This window comes from Chanos chanos, chromosome 2, assembly GCF_902362185.1.
Source record: "Chanos chanos chromosome 2, fChaCha1.1, whole genome shotgun sequence".
In the NCBI taxonomy this organism is placed as follows: domain Eukaryota; kingdom Metazoa; phylum Chordata; class Actinopteri; order Gonorynchiformes; family Chanidae; genus Chanos; species Chanos chanos.
Window position 1 is genome coordinate 46,084,136 of NC_044496.1, and position 18,676 is coordinate 46,102,811.

General features: G+C 39.1%; 1 protein-coding gene across 1 annotated transcript; it reads right to left on the bottom strand.

Annotated features, from left to right (window-relative positions):
- Positions 1–12,917: 12,917 nt before the first annotated feature.
- On the bottom strand, positions 12,918–18,211 carry LOC115806112 (heat shock 70 kDa protein 12A-like). Its single transcript, XM_030766853.1, has 4 exons — positions 17,924–18,211; positions 16,891–17,115; positions 16,548–16,713; positions 12,918–13,951 (listed from the first exon to the last, which is right to left on the bottom strand). Exons 1-4 carry the CDS (start codon positions 18,209–18,211, stop codon positions 12,918–12,920), a joined length of 1,713 nt encoding a protein of 570 aa, XP_030622713.1.
- Positions 18,212–18,676: the final 465 nt, after the last annotated feature.

Below are 18,676 nucleotides of genomic sequence, written 5' to 3' on the forward strand. Positions count from 1 at the left end.
TGACTGTCAGTCAGATGTCGTGTTAAAATACTTTGTGTGTGTGTGTGTGTGTGTGTGTGTGTGTGTGTGTGCGTGTACGTGCACACGTGTGTGTGCATGTGGGCACGCATGTGTGTGTGCGCACAGGTGTGTGTGTGAAATGCCCCAACAGACTAACAGGCATACTTGAAACTCTGTGTGTGAGTATTTATATCTATCTGTAAGGTGTATGGCATTATGTCTCAAAGCCTGACTTGGTTTCTGTAGCCTACAGAAACCAGCTGTTTGGTTTCTTGTTCTTTACTTTTTGAATTGTTACTGTTTTCTTGGGAGAAACTAAAGATTATAAAGTGATATGTTTAGCCTGCTAATTTTAGCTACATTTTGGGAATGTCAGAGAATCCCAGCATCAAAGAGACCTGTCCAAAGGAACGCGACTTTCCTAATGTTTTCTCATTCATCATTTCTTTCCTTTTATGCTTAAGACCTGTCTTTTCCTTGACATCTCCCCATCCCCATCACTTTCAGTCCCCAGAGGAATATATTGGTATATTAAGCAGATGCTGGCTGCAACAGACTTGTTCTTCTCTTCTATTCATTGTTTACTTGGCCTTTGTTTCCTCTGTAAAGGTCTAATACAGCTACATGACAGTAACATCAAAAGCCAGGAGTCCTTCAGGGGCTCTCTGTAAACTCTTATTATACTGGTGTTCTCTCTCCTTCCCTTTCTCTCTCTTTCTCTCTCTCTCTCCCAAAATAACACATACATAACTTACATAACTTAGCCTTCCAAAATAAGGCTACAAATTAAGTGTGTTATACATAATATACTGTAATACATGGATTTATATTTATACTTATATTTGTATTTATTATTTAGTATATGGCATATTTAACGTTTAGGTATCATGTTTGAAAAATCTGAATAAAACCATTATAATTTTTTTGCACATCTTTTCTTTTTTGTACATTTTGTGTTAAATTTGTGTCTGGTCACATTAAAAAGAAAGAAAAAACTTGACTTCTTTATTGCTTCAAATTTCCTTCAAGCCAAACCATGGTACAAAAGGAACCTTGAGTAGGGTTCACTGTCACACCTCTAGTTATGTATCACTGTTTTGTGTGAAAGGTCAAGGTTACTTGAAGCTCCAGCTTACAGTAGAAGTGTCTGTATACGTGGTCTTAAAAAACACATGTAAAAAGATGTAGAAAGCTTAGCCAGAGATCTCTTAGCAAGAAATCCTGGACTTTCACGGTCCTGTCCACCCACTAAACATCATTGAGGGAGAAAGCAAAAGAGAGTCACAGAGATGAACACAGTCAGGTCTTTTTTTTCTACACTCACCTCTCTAGGGTGAGCTGTGCACTAAAGAGGCATCTGGTGCTTGGTAACAGACTGTCTGCCTGTGTGTCTAGGAGGGGGCTGGGGGACAAGGATTCATACTGTGCTAGACCTCGTTCAGATCCCCTGAGACTCAGATACGTCTGGAGAGTTTGCCCAGTGTTAACAATGACAATCCAAGGCAATCATTTTAAAACTGAGCGGTAAAGCTATGAATGGGAGACAAAGCCCTGGTGAGTACCTATGCATCATGGTTGTACAGACTCAAAGGATAGCTGTAGTTACATTAGTTGGTACATTTGCTGCAAAATTCAAAGGCAAATATATTCTCAACTATAGCTTAATAGGTATCTTGTCGATGTTAACCTATGTCCTTTGCCAATGTTATCCCTTTTGCATAGAGGTATTTTACTGCCTTAAGGACAGCGTACCAGTGATTAAGCACTATGATGATGAAACTTACATGATTTATTATTTTTGAGTGAAGCATTGTAAATTTTTAAATCTAAACGTATCTAAACAAAGTAAGGTCACTAACGTAGCTTGTTCTTTGTCATACTGGAATCAGAGACAGGATAGAGAGGATGCCATGTCACAGCAGCCCCAGAGCAAAATCCATATGAAATGCCTTCATTAAAAAGATGCCATCATCTTATAACAGTTTTAAAGGACTCATATAGCAAATATTTCACATCCTATTCTGTAGTAGTATTTTATAACATTATTGTTTTACATCCGGTCTGTGCTGACTAGCAGGCTATCGCATGATAAAGACAACCCCTTGGTTTGGATTGATCTTTAGTGTTGCTGTCTGGAGCATATTTTGAAAAGTTTAACCTTGAAAAATGGCATCATGGCCAATGATGGCAAAAGGATATTGGCTTGTATGACTGTAACCACCTCTTCTACTGCATTTCCACACTGTTAATTATTCCCATAGCATGTGTGTGTTTATGTATGCCTGTGTGTTTATGTGCATTTGCTGATGTGACAGGCAGTCACTGTTGCATAAAATGATTTGGCCCAAGGTCTGGGTGTGTAAGTGTTGCTGTGGAAACGAGGCAGAGTCATTATCCCTGATCCAGTCAGTAAGGACATGTGAGAGGGTGCTTCAGGGAGAGTGAAATAGATAGAGAGGGCTCTCTCTCTCTCTCTCTCTCTCTCTCTCTCTCTCTCATTCACATACACAACACACACACACACACGCACACACGCCTTCACACCTGTGTTGACCTGCCCCAAGAAGTTGTTGTTTAAATGACTAGGTAATAGTGTGTAATATTAACCTCAGATATTGATTAGTTGATTTTTTTGACACCAAGTACACATTTAAAAAGGAACATAACAGTGTGTGTGTGTGTGTGTGTGTGTGTGTGTGTGTGTGTTTGGTTGGGTGTGTGTGTTTGTGTACATGTTCGTGCGTAATTGTCAGCATCCTGTATTGTCTAGTAATTGATGGTAATAATCTGAAACCTCAGAGAGCCAGTCATTGACCAACACTCTGCAAATCACGATGGGGATCTCTCAGAGTCCTTCTGCTGTAGATAGGCCTTTGATGTACGTGGCCTTGTGCGGCTAATTGGAGGCAGTCAGATAACAATGATTAGAGGCTCCATTAGATTAATGTGACATCAAACTCACTGAAGAGATGAGAAGATGACAAAAGAGTTCCTACCACACTGATACACCAACAAAAATAATTTTGTTTAATGATGAGGAACCAGTTAATGCTGCCATTTCTGTACTCTCTAAATGTGATCAAATGTCACAGGAAACCACATCGAATGTTCCAGTAATTTTTATGAAAGACCATATTTAAATTACTGTTTCCTTACTCTGAATGTAGTGTACAAATGAACAATTAAAATGAGTTTTACTGGAATGACTATTTTGTATCAAGTATCAATTTAAAATAAAGTTCTTAATACAAGAGTGTTTTGGTAGAACTGCAGAAACTGTGATGATTATTAAAACTATGAATACACTCGGCTTACTATCCTGTATACTCCATTTCTTGCCTCTTAATCAGATAACAGTTCTGTGCTGATGGAACTTTGTGTCCAACAAACACACACAAACACACATACACATACATGCGCGCGCACACACCCACACCCACACCCACACACATACAGGCACACACACACATACAGCCAATTATGTACACTGAAAAGGTAAAATATTTAGGTGTTACTTTTTCATACAATTATTCTGTGGTTAAATCCATATTCTTTGAATAATCTTTAGAATCACTTGTTGGTTCATAATGTACAAGCTTGAAAATAATCCTTGAACCAATAGGTGCAATGACAACATAAAAAAAAAAAAAAAAAAGCTGATGTATAGTCGGCTATTCTGTTGTAAAAAGTGCTGTAAGTGCAACTGAACTGGATTATATTGAATCAGTTCCTGTATGTCATGATTGATTATTGTGGATTCATGATCCTAAATCATGTTTACATGGCAAAGGAAAACAAGACTGGGTTTCTGATTAAGGGAGTACATGGTGCCAGCTGTGTTGAAAGATTTGAGATTGATACTTGAGATCTGAGATCTTAGATGAGTGACAGACAGAGGAGAGAAACACGAAATTAAGACTAAGCGTGGCTCCTCTTCATTGAAGTGCTAAATTACAAAACAAAGGCCGTGCTTTGAAGGACTAAGGGATTCTCTCCCTCAGCAACTTTAAAAGTAAAAGCAACTTTATTTCCCCACTTTGTTGGGAAATAAAATTGCAGAAAGTTTCATTATTTGATTGAAATTGTCAAAGTCTAAATGCAGGGGCATATCATGTTATGTGTATGATACACGGAGGTTCACACTTCTGAAGTGAGCTGAATCTGTCTTAACCATGTACTGCACGATTAATGATCATTCATTCTGATCAGCTCATCTGCATCCTCAGTCATATTTATTCATCTCCTTTTTAAAGCTGTGTCTTGTTATTTAATCACCTACATATTAGTTTGTGTTTAACGCAAACAAGTTTTTCAGTCAGCGGAATACATGAGAAAAGTCCTTTGCTGACAGACACAGGAGCCATCCAAAAACAGGGCTGTTGTCAGAGACAGAGGCAGAGTCTTACACATTTTAGGCTGTTCCGGAAACCACATTGAGTATTGCATTGAATGTGGAATTTTTTCATATCTTTTTTGATATCTTTGTTGATGTAATTGAGCGCTGGACCAAGATAATAGGATGATAGAATTAGTTTTGTGATAGTCATTCTCTTCTTCACATAAGGTCATGGGAATTCAGCTGTGAAAATGAGTGCAGTTCCACTTTATGACTCTAGATGTCTGTCATGAACCATCATACAGTTTGGCTCAGAATGTTTACATATTGTGACTGAAACTGAATGACACAACAACAGATATATTCACAAACTTCTCATATACCAAATACTTCTCATACTTCCCTAACCCTAACCCTAACCCTAATACCCAAGACACCTCAGGTTTAAACATAATTTTGGGTCAGTTCAATCAATACATGACACTCCCAAAGACAACTGTTCAAATGTCTAAATCACAGCTCCACACCTACACAAACCTAAAATGCTCAGCTCCACATTGAGGGTTCAGAACTTTAGTTTAAGTGGAAATGACAACTGAGTAACTTGTTTATCATGTTCTCATATCTTCACACTAGAGCAAGAAATTGTAGTTGAGCTTTGAGAAAATGGCTTTAACTATATAGAAATAATCGAAAAAAATCAAACACACTCCCCAGCAACAACAACAACTACAACAACAAATGACTAATGATAACATACTGACTGTACAAACTGTAGATCAATGTGGCTCGTGCAGTACGGAAAACATTCCTCACTGCAGATACAAGATACAAACATACACTCCGTATTAGTTTACAAGATAAAAATGTGTAGTAACTTTCCATACATATTAGCACTGCCTACAAGTATCTACAGGTATAGCCACAGTTTTGTAGAGAGAATTAGCATTTTCTGTGCTGTATCTTGTCTGATATTCCAAAGACAGCATGTATCATCAGGGGGTATTTTCACAAAATGTCTCAGCACTGATCATTTTTTTAACATGGCAGAATTCTGAAAATTCTCTAAGAAAGCTAAGACATTTTCTCAGATTTCCCCATACATTTAAGTTTCTCTAAAGAGATTCAGAAAGCATCTTAGAGCTTAAGCCTCCAATCAACAATCTTGATATATAATGTCTTGCTTATGGATAATTTTGCTCATTTGAAGAAATACAATGCTTTGTTCTAACCACTTAATCAGTGAAACACATTATCCACTAAATGATTTTGAATACATGGAAAGAGCAACATTCTCACTTGCATTAATCTAATAAAGACCTCAGCAGACCATCTCACTGTTGTCCAACCATTGGTACATGGAATATAAGCCAATATTATGGGCAATTCATATTGTTTCACAATACACAAATCAATCAGTCAGTATACTGACATTTTAACAAACACATAGCATCACTATGAACAATAAAATACAATAACAGCTCTTTATTATCAGTAAACGATTATCATTATTCCATATTCAGTTAGAGTTTGTGTTTATATAGTCAAAGGCAAATGAGGAGAAACGAGTCAGATTGATGTTTTAACCAGTGTGGGGTGCTTTATTAAAGTCACTGCAAAGATACATAATAGGTGAGGTGTATGGAAGAAGTGCTTGAGGGAATGGTGCTCAGCTGGCTAGAGTGCAGTGCTACAGTATTGAGGGTGGTTGTCAGCTCAGTTGCAAGCAGAGAATGGTGCTTGTGATGACTGGTCAGTCAGGTTCTTGAACCCAGTGCTTTGGTAGGGCAGTCAAAGGTTCTTTCCCTGGGATACCTGTCAGTCAAGACTCAGCCCCAAGTCTGGAGAAGAGGGCAGACATTAGCGTCCTCTGTCGGTTTTTCATATGTACTTTCAGACTTGTCCTTTTAGGCAAGAGTTGATGAGCCTCCTGATGAGCCACCAGCTGTGCCCCCTTTGGATTTTCTGCCTGGATTTCCTTTGCTTGTGTTTTATAAAGGCCATGTGCTTTCGCTGTTGTTTGGTTTTGGCCAAGTGGTCACCACCCTTGGGTGCTAAAGCTGCACCTTTTGACCATGGCCAAGGCTGTCACTACAAAACACACACACACTCAACAACTAGAAGCTGGTGTCAAGAAATGGTGTCAAGCAAGAAATTGAAAACTGGTGCTTAGAGTATCACATATGGGTGTTTAAGAGAAAGATAAACCTTATCTTGGTTGTAGATCATGTGGAGTTGCAACACTGCATTACTGTTATCTTTATTGACGGGAATAAAGAACAGCAGCTTGTCCTGGCCAGCTTCTTGACCCCACTCACAAACTGCTTACAGACATTACATTTCCGTAATCATGGTCTACACCTTAAAATGAAAATTTTGCTTGTGCTGAGTGGGAATATTAGACCTGGGACCCGTTCTTATCTGCTAATGAGTGGTTACTCACAGACGGAAAGATGTTGAAAAAAGATATATGTCCTATATTTTCCATACAACAGAAATGACAGGGTAATCATATGTATTAAAAACTCCCTTGTTACCTTTAAAACCAAACTTAAGACTCATTTATTGTATGGATAGCATAAGCATAATTTTGAACTGACCATCCAGTGAGGCTCAGTCTCTGCCGTAGTCTCTCCTGGCATAGTTAAGCTTAGTTTCTGCCGGCTTAGATACCTCTCGTCTTTTCTCTCTCCTCCCTCTCCTCTGCTTTTATCTTAACCTTGTCAGTTTCTGTTACTTACCTGTTCTTTTCTGTTTGTGTGAGTGGTCGATATATGTGCCTACTGTCTGGATGTGGCGCCTTCCCTAGGCCGGCTGACTGACTTTGTCTCCATGCCCTGCTGTCCTTGGCCCTGCTCCCCCCACGTGGCTCTGCTCATCCTGCGCCCTTCACAGCCATTACTCTTGCAACATTCATGCATCTATAACATTATTTTCCTTATTTCTTTAGTTAAGTGCTGATACTCCACTTATGCTCTCCTTCCCCCCCTCATCTTCTGCATGGCTGTGTCTCATCTGTTCGAGCATGAGTGTCTGGTTTGAATGTGGCTACTTTCCTCTTAGGTGTGCCCCCCCCCCCCCCCCCCCCCCCGTCATCTCTCTCTTCATCGTCGTCCTGATGGCTGCTGCGGCTGTGTTGTCCACCCCAGCTGAGCCCCCTGCTGTTTGTCATTCTTTATATTGTCTATTTGTCGTGTTTTCATTTTCATTATCGCTGTGTTGTTTGTAATTTGCCCACTGGGTTGGCACCTATTGCACACCTGGCTGGCCTACAAGGGGTCTCCTCTCTTTGTGGTCCTTCTCAAGATTTCTCCTATTTTTCCCTAGCATCTGGGGTTTTTGAGGAGTTTTTTTCTTGCCCGCTATGAGGATCAAGTTAGGGGGTGCCACCCTGCTCTGGTTGTTGTAATCCTGTGGGCATGCAAAGCCCTTTGAGACTGTAAACAGTGATATTGGACTTTAAATAAACTTGAACTTGAACTTAAAAAAAGTTATGTCCAAGAAGGACATTTTTTCTGGTTAAACTAAAAGAGATAGCCTAGAGATAGCCTAGACTGATTACAACTACTAATACTAAGTGTACATATGATTGGTATCACAAATTGATACCAATCATATGTACATTTCTTATAGAATTCCTGCATAACTAGCAGATAAGGTAACACTTAAATGTATGCAGTGATGAAGACAGGTGGTAAACACTCTTCCTGTTCTATGTTAAGCTCTTAGGTAGCAGTGGTTTCATCTTCTTGCGACATGTGCAGAGTTAGTGTAACTCAGTTATACATTTTTGAACTGGTAGACATCTGAACTGTGTTGATAGCTTGACCTGTACTGAAACTGCAGAGATGGAGCTGAAATTAACTTGTTTTTCAGGCACATCTGTTTGACTGCCAACATTTGGTATATGACCTTACCTTAAAATTTAAGTATTATTGGTGGCTTTGTTGATCAGTAACTTTCATTTGTGGATCACTGCTATCTTTATTGACAGGAATAAAGAACAGCAACTCATGCAGCATGGGAGAGGCACACCTCTGAGTAGAAACACAGTTCACTCTAGAGTATGCAGTCCTCTGATGAACGGAGAGAAGTGAGAAAAAAAACTGTTGAGGTGGCGTGATGTGGGAGTGGGACCAGTCTGTCTAGCTTTTGAACTTTGTTACGCAACATATTTTTGTAGGATAATTGCAGGGCGAGTTCAAAATGTTCTCTCCTAGAACTGGATCTGATTTCTTTCAGTTCTGACCTCAAGTACATGTGGTCACATGTGCAGATGTCACACTCTCGCACAACTTCCACTCAATAACTTTCCTTTGTCTGACATATGATTTTACCTTTAATATAAACAGAATTTCAGACTGTGATAGACTTCATGGCCAGACATACCTTCAACAGTTTCACTGAGCGTTGCCAGATGTACGATAACTATTGTATTTGTACGGTCATTTTGCCCTCTGTACGATGTATGATCAATAGTGCCAAAAGTTCCATAATGTACGATTATTTGATCATTTTGTGACACTTAGTATTAGTAGTTGTAATCAGTCTAGGCTATCTCATTTTAATTCATTTCCCGATACAATCTGGATAGTAAAATATGGATCATACCTCTGTGTTGATGTATCTCTTCTCACGTGAAGTCTTTCCAGCCAGTCATGCTTATCGGGATGATGAACGTGACTCACGAACATGGCTGTCATTAACTTAACTATTAATCAAATCCTCTTTACAAACCAATATATATTTATATTGAATGCAATAATTTGTGGGCCAGTACTATATTTACCCAGTGCAGTGCAGTTATAATTATTATATTACAAGTTAGGCCTAAATGAGCTGGTAAAATGAGCGATGAGCGGTGTTGTCCCGCTGTTCTTCGCTCATTTCAAGAGAGTTTGCATGAGAGATAGCTTACTGCTACATCCATGTCAAAAAAGTAAAGAGAATGAGTACTGAACAGGAAGGCGAGGACAGGGGAGAGGCAGGGTTTGCTTTTAAACAATGTGGCAAGATTTGTAGGTGGTGTCAGAAAGATGGTCATCTCAATAAATGTGCGTTTTCTGAAATTACACATTTACACTCATTTGTTCTCTTGGTTATGACTTGCGTATGATCATTTTCCTCAAAATACCATAATTTTAAGTCTCTGGTACAATACTTTAACATTTCCCATCTGGCAATACTGGTTTCACCAATCTATTTTGAGATACTTTCACCTCAAGTTACAGACAGTTCAGGCAATGATGCTCTTTATATAATTGAGGTGCTCTCAATTATATAAAGGTTACAGCAGATTGAAAAAATGACAATGGATCAATAATATTTTTCCCACACAGGAATAAAAGAACAGTAACTTGTCCTGGCCAGCTTCTTGACCTTACTCAAAAATTGCTCACAGACTTTACCTTTCCATAAGCTATGTTCTACTCCTTAAAATGAAAATTTCGCTCACGCCTACTGGGAAAATTAGACCTGGGACCCGTTCTTGAGTGGTTACTGTCATGTTTGTTTAAAGAGGCTGGGTGCACATGCAGATCAGTATTTTCTTTATTTAAAGTAAACAGACGAGTTTCAAAGACTTACAGAATTCAGGTGTAGGAACAGGAACAAGAACAAGAACAAGAACAGGAACAGGAACATAAACATGGCAGATAAAGAAATAACTGTGACGTGGACAAAACTCCAAACAGTGCCAGAACAAACGAACAAGGAAAACTAAGGAGTATATAAATGAAACAGAGCAAGGCAAACTAACTGAAAACAGGTATTAACAATGATGAACTCAAGGACTAAACAGGGCTGAACCTAAACTAATCAAAGGAGGGGGGAAACAAGAGAACAGGGAAAACAGAACCCAGACCTGATACCAGAGGGAGTCAACAAGTCAAACCAACAAAAAGGGGACAGAGAGGAGACAGACGTACCAGAGTGAGACAGTTACTCGCAAATGGAAAGATGCTAAAAAAATTATATGTCCTATATTTTCCATATGGCAGAAATGACAGGGTAATCATACGTATTAGGAAAGTTATGTCCAACAAGGACAATTTTTCTGGTTAAACTAAAACTGGACAAATTGATACTAATAATGCATAAATTTCTTACAGAATTCCTGCATAACTAGTAGATAAGTCAACACTTAAATGTATGCAGTGACAAAGATGGGTGCTAAACACTTTTCTTATTCTATGTTGAGCTCTTAAGTAGCAGTAGTTTCATCTTCTTGTTACAACATATGCAGCGTTGGTGCCACTCAGTTCTATATTTCTGAGCTGGTGCAACAGTAGCCAGCGAGTACAGTGCTATACAGTGAGTTAACCTCACTCCACCAACACCTTAAGAGGCATGCTGGCGACAGAGGCTAGCACCCATGGGTTTTTGCCTCCTTGCTAGCATACCCACCTCCCATGCCAAAGGTAGCGATCCAAGAAGGGTTAAGTCAAGGGCAACTGGATTTGGTTTGTAACCATTCATGTAACTTGGTTGTTAGTTCTCCTGGCTGTTGTAACAACAGTTATTAGAGTCATTGGAGTCACAAGCGATTATGTGTGAATGGTTGTTAAATCTCCGGGGAAGGGATGAAAGGACAGCATTGTAGGTGGGGGATAAGTTCTGTTGTAGACCTCCTCCTCTGTTCAGGGATTGTTTCTCTACCTTAACCTAGATGGCCTCCTTCACCCCTCTTTCAAACCACCTGTCTTACCCATCCAAAATATGCACGTTGTTGCCCTCAAAGGAGTGTCCCTTGTCCTTCAAGTGTAGGTCAACTGCTGAGTCTTGATCTGAGGAGTTGGCCTTCCTGTGTTGAGCCATGCATTTTTTTAAGGGTTGCTTAGTTTCACCGATGTATAAGCCTGTGCATTCCTCGCTGCATTGAACTGCATACTTTAGATTTCTTTTCTTGTGTTTGGGTGTGTAGTCTTTCAGATGGACCAGTTTCTGCCTTAGTGTGTTTCTGGGTTTGAAAAACACGGGGATGCGGTGCTTGTTGAAGATCGTCCTGAGTTTCTCAGATACTCCAGACACGTATGGGATGACAATGTTGTTGTGTTTATTCTTCTTTTCTTCACCATCTGCAGTGTTGTTGTTTTTCCTGGACCTTGTGGCTGTTTTCACAAAGGTCCAGTAGGGGTATCCACAAGCTTTAAGTGCATTTTTCAGGTGTTTGTACTCCTTCTCTTGGGCCTGGGCCCTTGTTGACACATTATCAGCTTGTTGGTGCAGGGCTGATGAGCGGTGGTGAGAGTCAAAGAGTAAGTATCGGTCTGTATGTGTAGATTTCCTGTATATTTCAATGTGGAGGCTCCTGTCTTCTCCAATGTGTACGGCACAGTCCAAGAAAGCCAAGCTGTTGTTACTGTTGTCCTGTCGTGTGAACTTGATGTTGCCATCCACTGAGTTAATGGGTTCTGTAAAGGCTTGCACTTCCTGGGTTTTAATTTTGACTTGTGTTGTCCACATATCTAAACCAATGGATCCAGAGATTTTAAATGTTTAGGCAGACATAATCCTGTCTGTTGCACTTGTGCATGTGTGCATTAAAATAAATTGGCTAATGTATGCCATTACCAGATCATGTAAACTCCAATGTAGAAACTGCATTTTTTTAGAATACATGTTATGTCCCAAGTGCACTATGGCATCCAGGAGTATGGATAAGGGACAGTACAAAAACACTTCACCTCCAGTGCTGGATTTGGATGGTGCAGTGAAAACAAACAAACAAACAAACAAATAAATAAATAAATAGAAATTTAAAAACATAAAAACAGACACGGGAGCAATGCTCAAGGATGTGTGATATATTAATAATATTTACAAAGCCATATTTACAAAGATGTACAAAATATTTACAATGACAAATAGTCTATATACAGGAAAGAGGGCGAGAACAACAGATGGTGCCAAAAAAACAAATTGAGCGAAACAAAACAACCCTCAATACCTTCACTAAAGACACACAGTTGAATAGAAAACAAAAGGGTGGCAGAACCAAACAAAACCTAACTACACTAACTACTTACAAAAACATACAAAGGTGCCACCTGCCTCTAACCTAACCCTATACAATGTGACGCTCTAACACAGGGATCTCCCGCTTTACCTCCCACGACATTCAAATGCAATCAAAACTGAGACACAATTCAGAATCAAAGTCAGAAAATGTTGCAAAGTCAAACACGGTACAGGCAAGTTTGTAAATAGCAGGTCACAAAAAGCATGAAGGATCAAAACGGCGAGAGAGATCTCTCACTCCGAATCTGGCATCTTTAAATTGCGGCACTCCATCTCAGGTTGGTCAGGCCGGAACGAGAGGGCAGGATACAACACCAGGCCAGATGGAAATTCACAGCCGCTTCACTCCGCCGCTGGATACATGCATCAGGAGAGTAGCGAGAGAAGAGAGAGGGAGAAAAGCAAAACAGAGGGAGAAAAACAAGACAAAACAAAATGCACAGTGCGCTGCACATAACAATATGTAACTGGATAGAAATGTAACACCAGTAAGCAAAGATTCTCTCTAATTAAGGAATGTATGGAAAGGTTTATCACAGGGACATGCATGACAGTAGAGGGATCATTTGCTCAAGAAGTCCATTTTGATTGACTCAGTCTTATTAGAGTCCTCGTCTCTTGCTGTTGCTAATATTTCAGTGAAGCCAAACTTTATTTCTAATCTGACTGTCCGGTTAGTACCTTTACTAATATTGGTCATTGGAACTGAGATTAAGCCAATGTATTCCAGTCCCCACTCATCTATATACTTGGCATTTTGTTTCTCTGTGCTATAAAAAGGAAAGTGCATTTCAGTCTGAGAGCTTTTTGTTGGATAAAATGTGATCTGTCTAATTTCATCACAGTCCACTGATTCTCCCTTCTCCACAAGTTTGTGGAAGCAGCCATCACTGTATGCTACACCCAGTTCATTTACTCGTATTTTATTTGGCTGGTGAACTGATGGATCAAAAACTTCCGACACGCCAATTCCGTAAGTTAGGACACTAATGCGTGACCTCACAATCTTTGGGTTTTTCCCAAATTCTATAGCTCCCTTCATAACAGCTGTTTGGGCATCACTAGGGCAGGTCACTTTGTACTCAGCGCTAAAGTGTTTGCAAATGAAGTTGCGCAAGATTGGACTTGACGCATAGCCCCCTACTAAAACTAACTGATTTATACATAATTTGGGATTTCTCAAGATTTCCCTGATTTTGCCAGCTATACTTTGAAGACTTGCATCAAAAAATGACCTGAACTTTTCCTGTGAGATGTAGATAGAGCCATCATCCCATTCAGCACCATAAACTCCTTTAAAGTAACTTGCTAGGTCTTGTTTTTTCTTTGCCAGTTCTGGTAGAGAGTTATGGCATGGGACCACAATCTCGTCATCTAAACATTTAACAAAAGAAAATTCATACATCATCTTCTGCAGTTCTCCAGGATACTCTCTCTCAAACTCATCAAAAACATCATCAGAGAATATCTCTCTGAGAAAGGCTTGGAAGTGCTTGTCCACTGTCTGGCCACCCATGTCATTCCCTGAGGCCTTGTGCAGCTCCTTTACGTAGCCATCATTCAACATTTCATGTACTGTAATGTCAACAGTTCCACCTGAAAAACGGGAAGCAAATCAATGATATATCCTTTTGCACCTTTACATTATAGGTTTGAACTCTTTCAACATTTAAATATGTTTTTAAGTGTATTTCTCCGTTTCTTGTTAAAAGGGAACTGCATCATATCTGAGGAAGCTCTGTTGGATAAAATATGTAAAATATTCACTCTGATTTTTCCCTTTGTGCGAAGGAAGAATTGTTTTTTTGAAGCAGCCATCACTGAAAATAATTCCTAAGATGTTTCAACATCAATTTGCAGACCAGTGGTCCAAAGTTTTACACAGGATAATAAGATACACTAGTGCATCAACAGGGTCCCTTAGATCCTTTGATAAGAACATAAGTAATTCACACTAAAATACAGTTATATCACCAAATAAACCTTAAATAACTTTCTTTGGAATCATGTTTTGGATACAAGACATTTTGCTTGGTTTAAATTTTTAATGATTACTTAAAACAGTATGCACTAGGGCCCGACCGATATATCGGTGTGCTGAAATTATTGGCCAATATGCACTGCTTGCCGATTAATTGGTATCGGTGTTTATAACGGCAGATAAATGATAATTAAAAAAGAAACGACCAGATGAAAGATGTTATGAATGTTTTTGTTGCGTAGTTTGTCCTCTAAAGGGAACACTACACTACAACATTGCTGGCAACACACGTGCGAAAACAACAAATGATAGCAATCAGCTGACCCAAGCAGAGTAGCCCACATCAGAGATCATCTGTGTTCATGGCACATTGATAATTTTCACGTGAAATACATTAATCAAATAATAATAAACATCCCCCATCACTTCCCCTCTTAGCCCAATGTAATGTGCGGCGCACTGTGGGTTCATTTGTTGTTTGCGTCTTGCTCCCCTCCCTGTGTTTCGCCTCTCTCTCTCTCTTTCGCTCTCTCTCCCTTCTTCGCTCTCCTCACACAGGTATCCAGCTGTGGCGTGAACTGCTGTCAATCCCATCTGGCCTGGTGCTGCGCCCCGCCTCCTCGCTCCCGTTCAGCTAACCAGGAAGGGAGTGCCCCTCTTGGTTTAACCAACCGGACTCGGAGCGCCAAGATTTAAAGAAGCTTGATGTGCTGTGTTTAGATTTCGATCTCATCGTTTGACTTTGTGCTTTCGTGTTTTTGCTATTCATCAAACTTGCCGTGCTGTGAATGACTTTGTATTTTCGCTACTGACTTCGTTTGTGGATTGAGCATTGGATTTGGTGTTCTGGTTATCGCGGGGAGAAGGACAGGTAAAGTAGGGGATCCCAGCGGTAGTGTTTCACTGTGTATAGGAATAGGTTAGAAGCGGGTGCCACTAGTGTATGTTTTGTTATTAGATAGCTAGTGTAATTAGGTTTCCTTTGGCTCTGCCACCTTTTTGTTTAAGTGTGTTATTGGTGTAGGTATTTAGGGTGGTTTTTATTTTGCTAGTTTAAACTAGTTAAACTAATTCTTTCCTTTGGCACCGTCTGTCGTCATCTCCGCTCTTCGTGTGTTTTTTGTGTGAGTTTGTAAATATCGCGGTAAATACTGTGTAAATACCACTTTGTAAATATCCCTAATATATCGCCCACTTTTTATACACTGATTGTACGTGCCCGTGTTTTTCCTCACCATCACACCGTCCCAAACCAGCACAGGTGGTGGGATCCCTTTATGCTACGTCCCCATACCCCTAGCCATATCACATCTGGGACGTAAAGTGAAAGCCCGTACCGTAAGTCAAACATCAAAATTACGTTAAATATTAGGGTATTTGAATGGTGCAGACAAAGCTGTCGACAAACTTGATTGTAGATTCATTTATTAAACAGTGCAGCCGTTCTAGCGAGTAACCATGCAATGGTCCTATCATTTCTCCCACCGCTCTAAAACATTTCTGGCAACATCGCTTGCAGCAGGTTATAATGCTATCCATTGCTAAACGAGGTTACCCACAAAGCTAGCTAATGCCATCTTTATCAATGGAAAACCGCTAACGTCAATACGCGGTTTAATTATAGCGTTTATCTTATTCTGCCTAAATGAAGCAATGGTAAATATATCTGTGACTCGCATGTCTGTCGGTGCATTGGAAATAATTAAAACAGAGGGGACACGTAAATAAATGTGAACTGAAACAAGTCCGATATCGTCCGATATATCATTATCGTTTTTTTTAAATCCTCAAATATTGAAATCAGCAACGGTCTTAAAAATCCTGTATCGGTCGGGCTCTAGTATGCACTTTAGATAATTTTGAGGTTTACTTTGGGTATACCAATAAAATAAAACTTACATATTTGAGTTACAAAAATGTCTAACAAATCTGATCTTTGATTACGCTGTCACATCCTCACATGGATAAAGATACCCTCCAAGCCATTTTAGGCCACTCCTGAGATGGTAACTTGCTTGTTGCCTGAAAAAGATGCAGTGGCTGTGTAATGGCTGTGCTAACCTCACTCACCAAAAGTTGTGTGTGTGCCATTTGTGGAAAAACATTCAAGAGTTTCTGTGAAACTGGACATACCCAAGTCTGGGTGAAAATGGGAGACAGGAGAAATATCAACAGTAATCTATCATTCAAAATGTGAAAGTTGTATTATACCTCCACAGTCCACAACCATGTATTGTGTTCCTGGTTTCTGCTCCAGTGTATCTTGTCCCTCTGCTGTGAGGTCATCAGCAGGATGTTCTTTACACCATAGAGATGCAGCCTCAGGCTCCAGGGCAACAATCAGCTGCTCAGAGGCAAATTCTGTCACCAGACCAGCCTTTTTTTTTTTTTGAATGATGTTGATATCCATAAGCAAAAGGAGATATATGGAACGTGAATTAGTGTAAGGCAAATTTATTGAGCACAATGAACAATGGAAAAAAAACCCCTAACTTTTAAACAGATGTAAAGATGGCAAAGACAGATGAAAGTGAAGAAACTGTCGTTAGTTCACCTGTACTGCAGCCTCCCTCATAAATTGCTTGGCTCCTCCACTCCAGATAGCTGGAACAGTTAAGACCCAGGTAACATCAGAGGCAATGAATTTCTTTCCTCTTGTGTGCTTTTCAACACTTTTGAGGGCATGATCCTTCAAGAAGCTTATGCTCTCTGAAAAAACTTTCATAGCACTCATTGTTTTCCCATTTTTTGCTGTAATCGTCATATCTCTGTGGATTTCCTTTGAAATTAAACATAGGTTAAGAAAATGTAAACTACTTTTCAGTAATCCTGTAATAAGTGTCAAGAAACTAACAAAATTTAACATGAACATCAACAAATAACTTGCCAATATATTGTATATGCTAGGTATGTTTTGCCTTGGTCATTATTACTTAAACTATTAAGACACACAGTATCAATTATTATTCATTGTATACATTTTTTAAAATTTTGTCATTTACAGTATGTGATAAATGAATCTTGACTTTCCATTTCCACTAATTTTACCTGAAGAATCAAGCTAATTTTCGTGTCAGTAGTGTTAACATTGATATGACATTGGCACAACATTTTTAGTATGAACATAGAATATTTTGGTTTTTAATGTAAACATTTGAGTTTTTAATTTGAATATTTTGCTGGCATAGAATATAATTTCACTTGATTATTTTGACAAAGTTTTGTCTTAAGTATCGCTCAAATACAAATGAAGGTTAAACGCTGAAGTCTCTGTACAACACATGCTAGTAATGGGAACTGGCTAAGAGGAACAACTGGATTAAATAAATAAATACACTGTGTTATTATTTATGTTAACTAAGGCATTACATAATGTCTTAAGTAGTGAAATGCTCTCTATTCAAATGTAGACATAAAAAGTTCAAAGTTTATGAATTTGTTAATGGATGAAGTAACAGAAATGACAGTTCATTGGATGACTTTTTTGTCATGGTATTTATGTTATTATTACTTATTGTTTTCACTCAAATAATTAATACCATGATGTATTTGAGAGAAAAGTAAGATGAGAAAAAAGTGTGACTTACTTTATTGTAGAGCTCCATTTTAAAGTTGCTAAAAAGATACTGTTTTTTTGCAACATTTTTAGATGACTGCCTTGTGTATGACATCATAGCATCATAACCAAATTTTAAAAATTTTCCATTTTCGTCAAACAAAATGCAGGTAGGAGTTTTCAGGGTTTCTGTGCCAATGTTCTGACCCCAACGAGGAACCCTGATTTGAGGTTGACTCCCTGTATTGACGTTAAAATAAAAACTATAGCCAGCGAATGCGGTACCAAAATCTATGGCAATGATCAGGAAGGAGTCCATTTCTTGTGCTGAATAACCTAGTAATGTAAGAAACAATTTCCAAACTTGTTTGAAGTGTTCAACTCTGTTTCTCAACCAGATATTTACTGCTGTAAATCTCGTTGGTATTCAGACATATGTATACTTTCACTTTTGCTGGTCCAGCCTATTTTTCAGGTGGGTGTTTACATCGGGTATACTAGATACTAAACGCTCGGTAGTAGCAGTTGCCGTTTCATCTGAGGATAGGACTTTAAAAAGACTGAAGAGCAACAGAAACACATTCAGTTGGAAAATGAGTGAATGCTCTCATTGTAACTGTGTTGCCAGCATACTGAAGAGGTATGGGTATATTTTATTTATGCTGAATAGGTTTGCCTTATTTACAGCAATCATATTTAAGAGTACCATTTCATTTTCTTTGTAGTCTTGAAAGTCCACGTTGTCCCAGCTGCGAGATATGGCAAGAAGTCTCCTATGACAGGT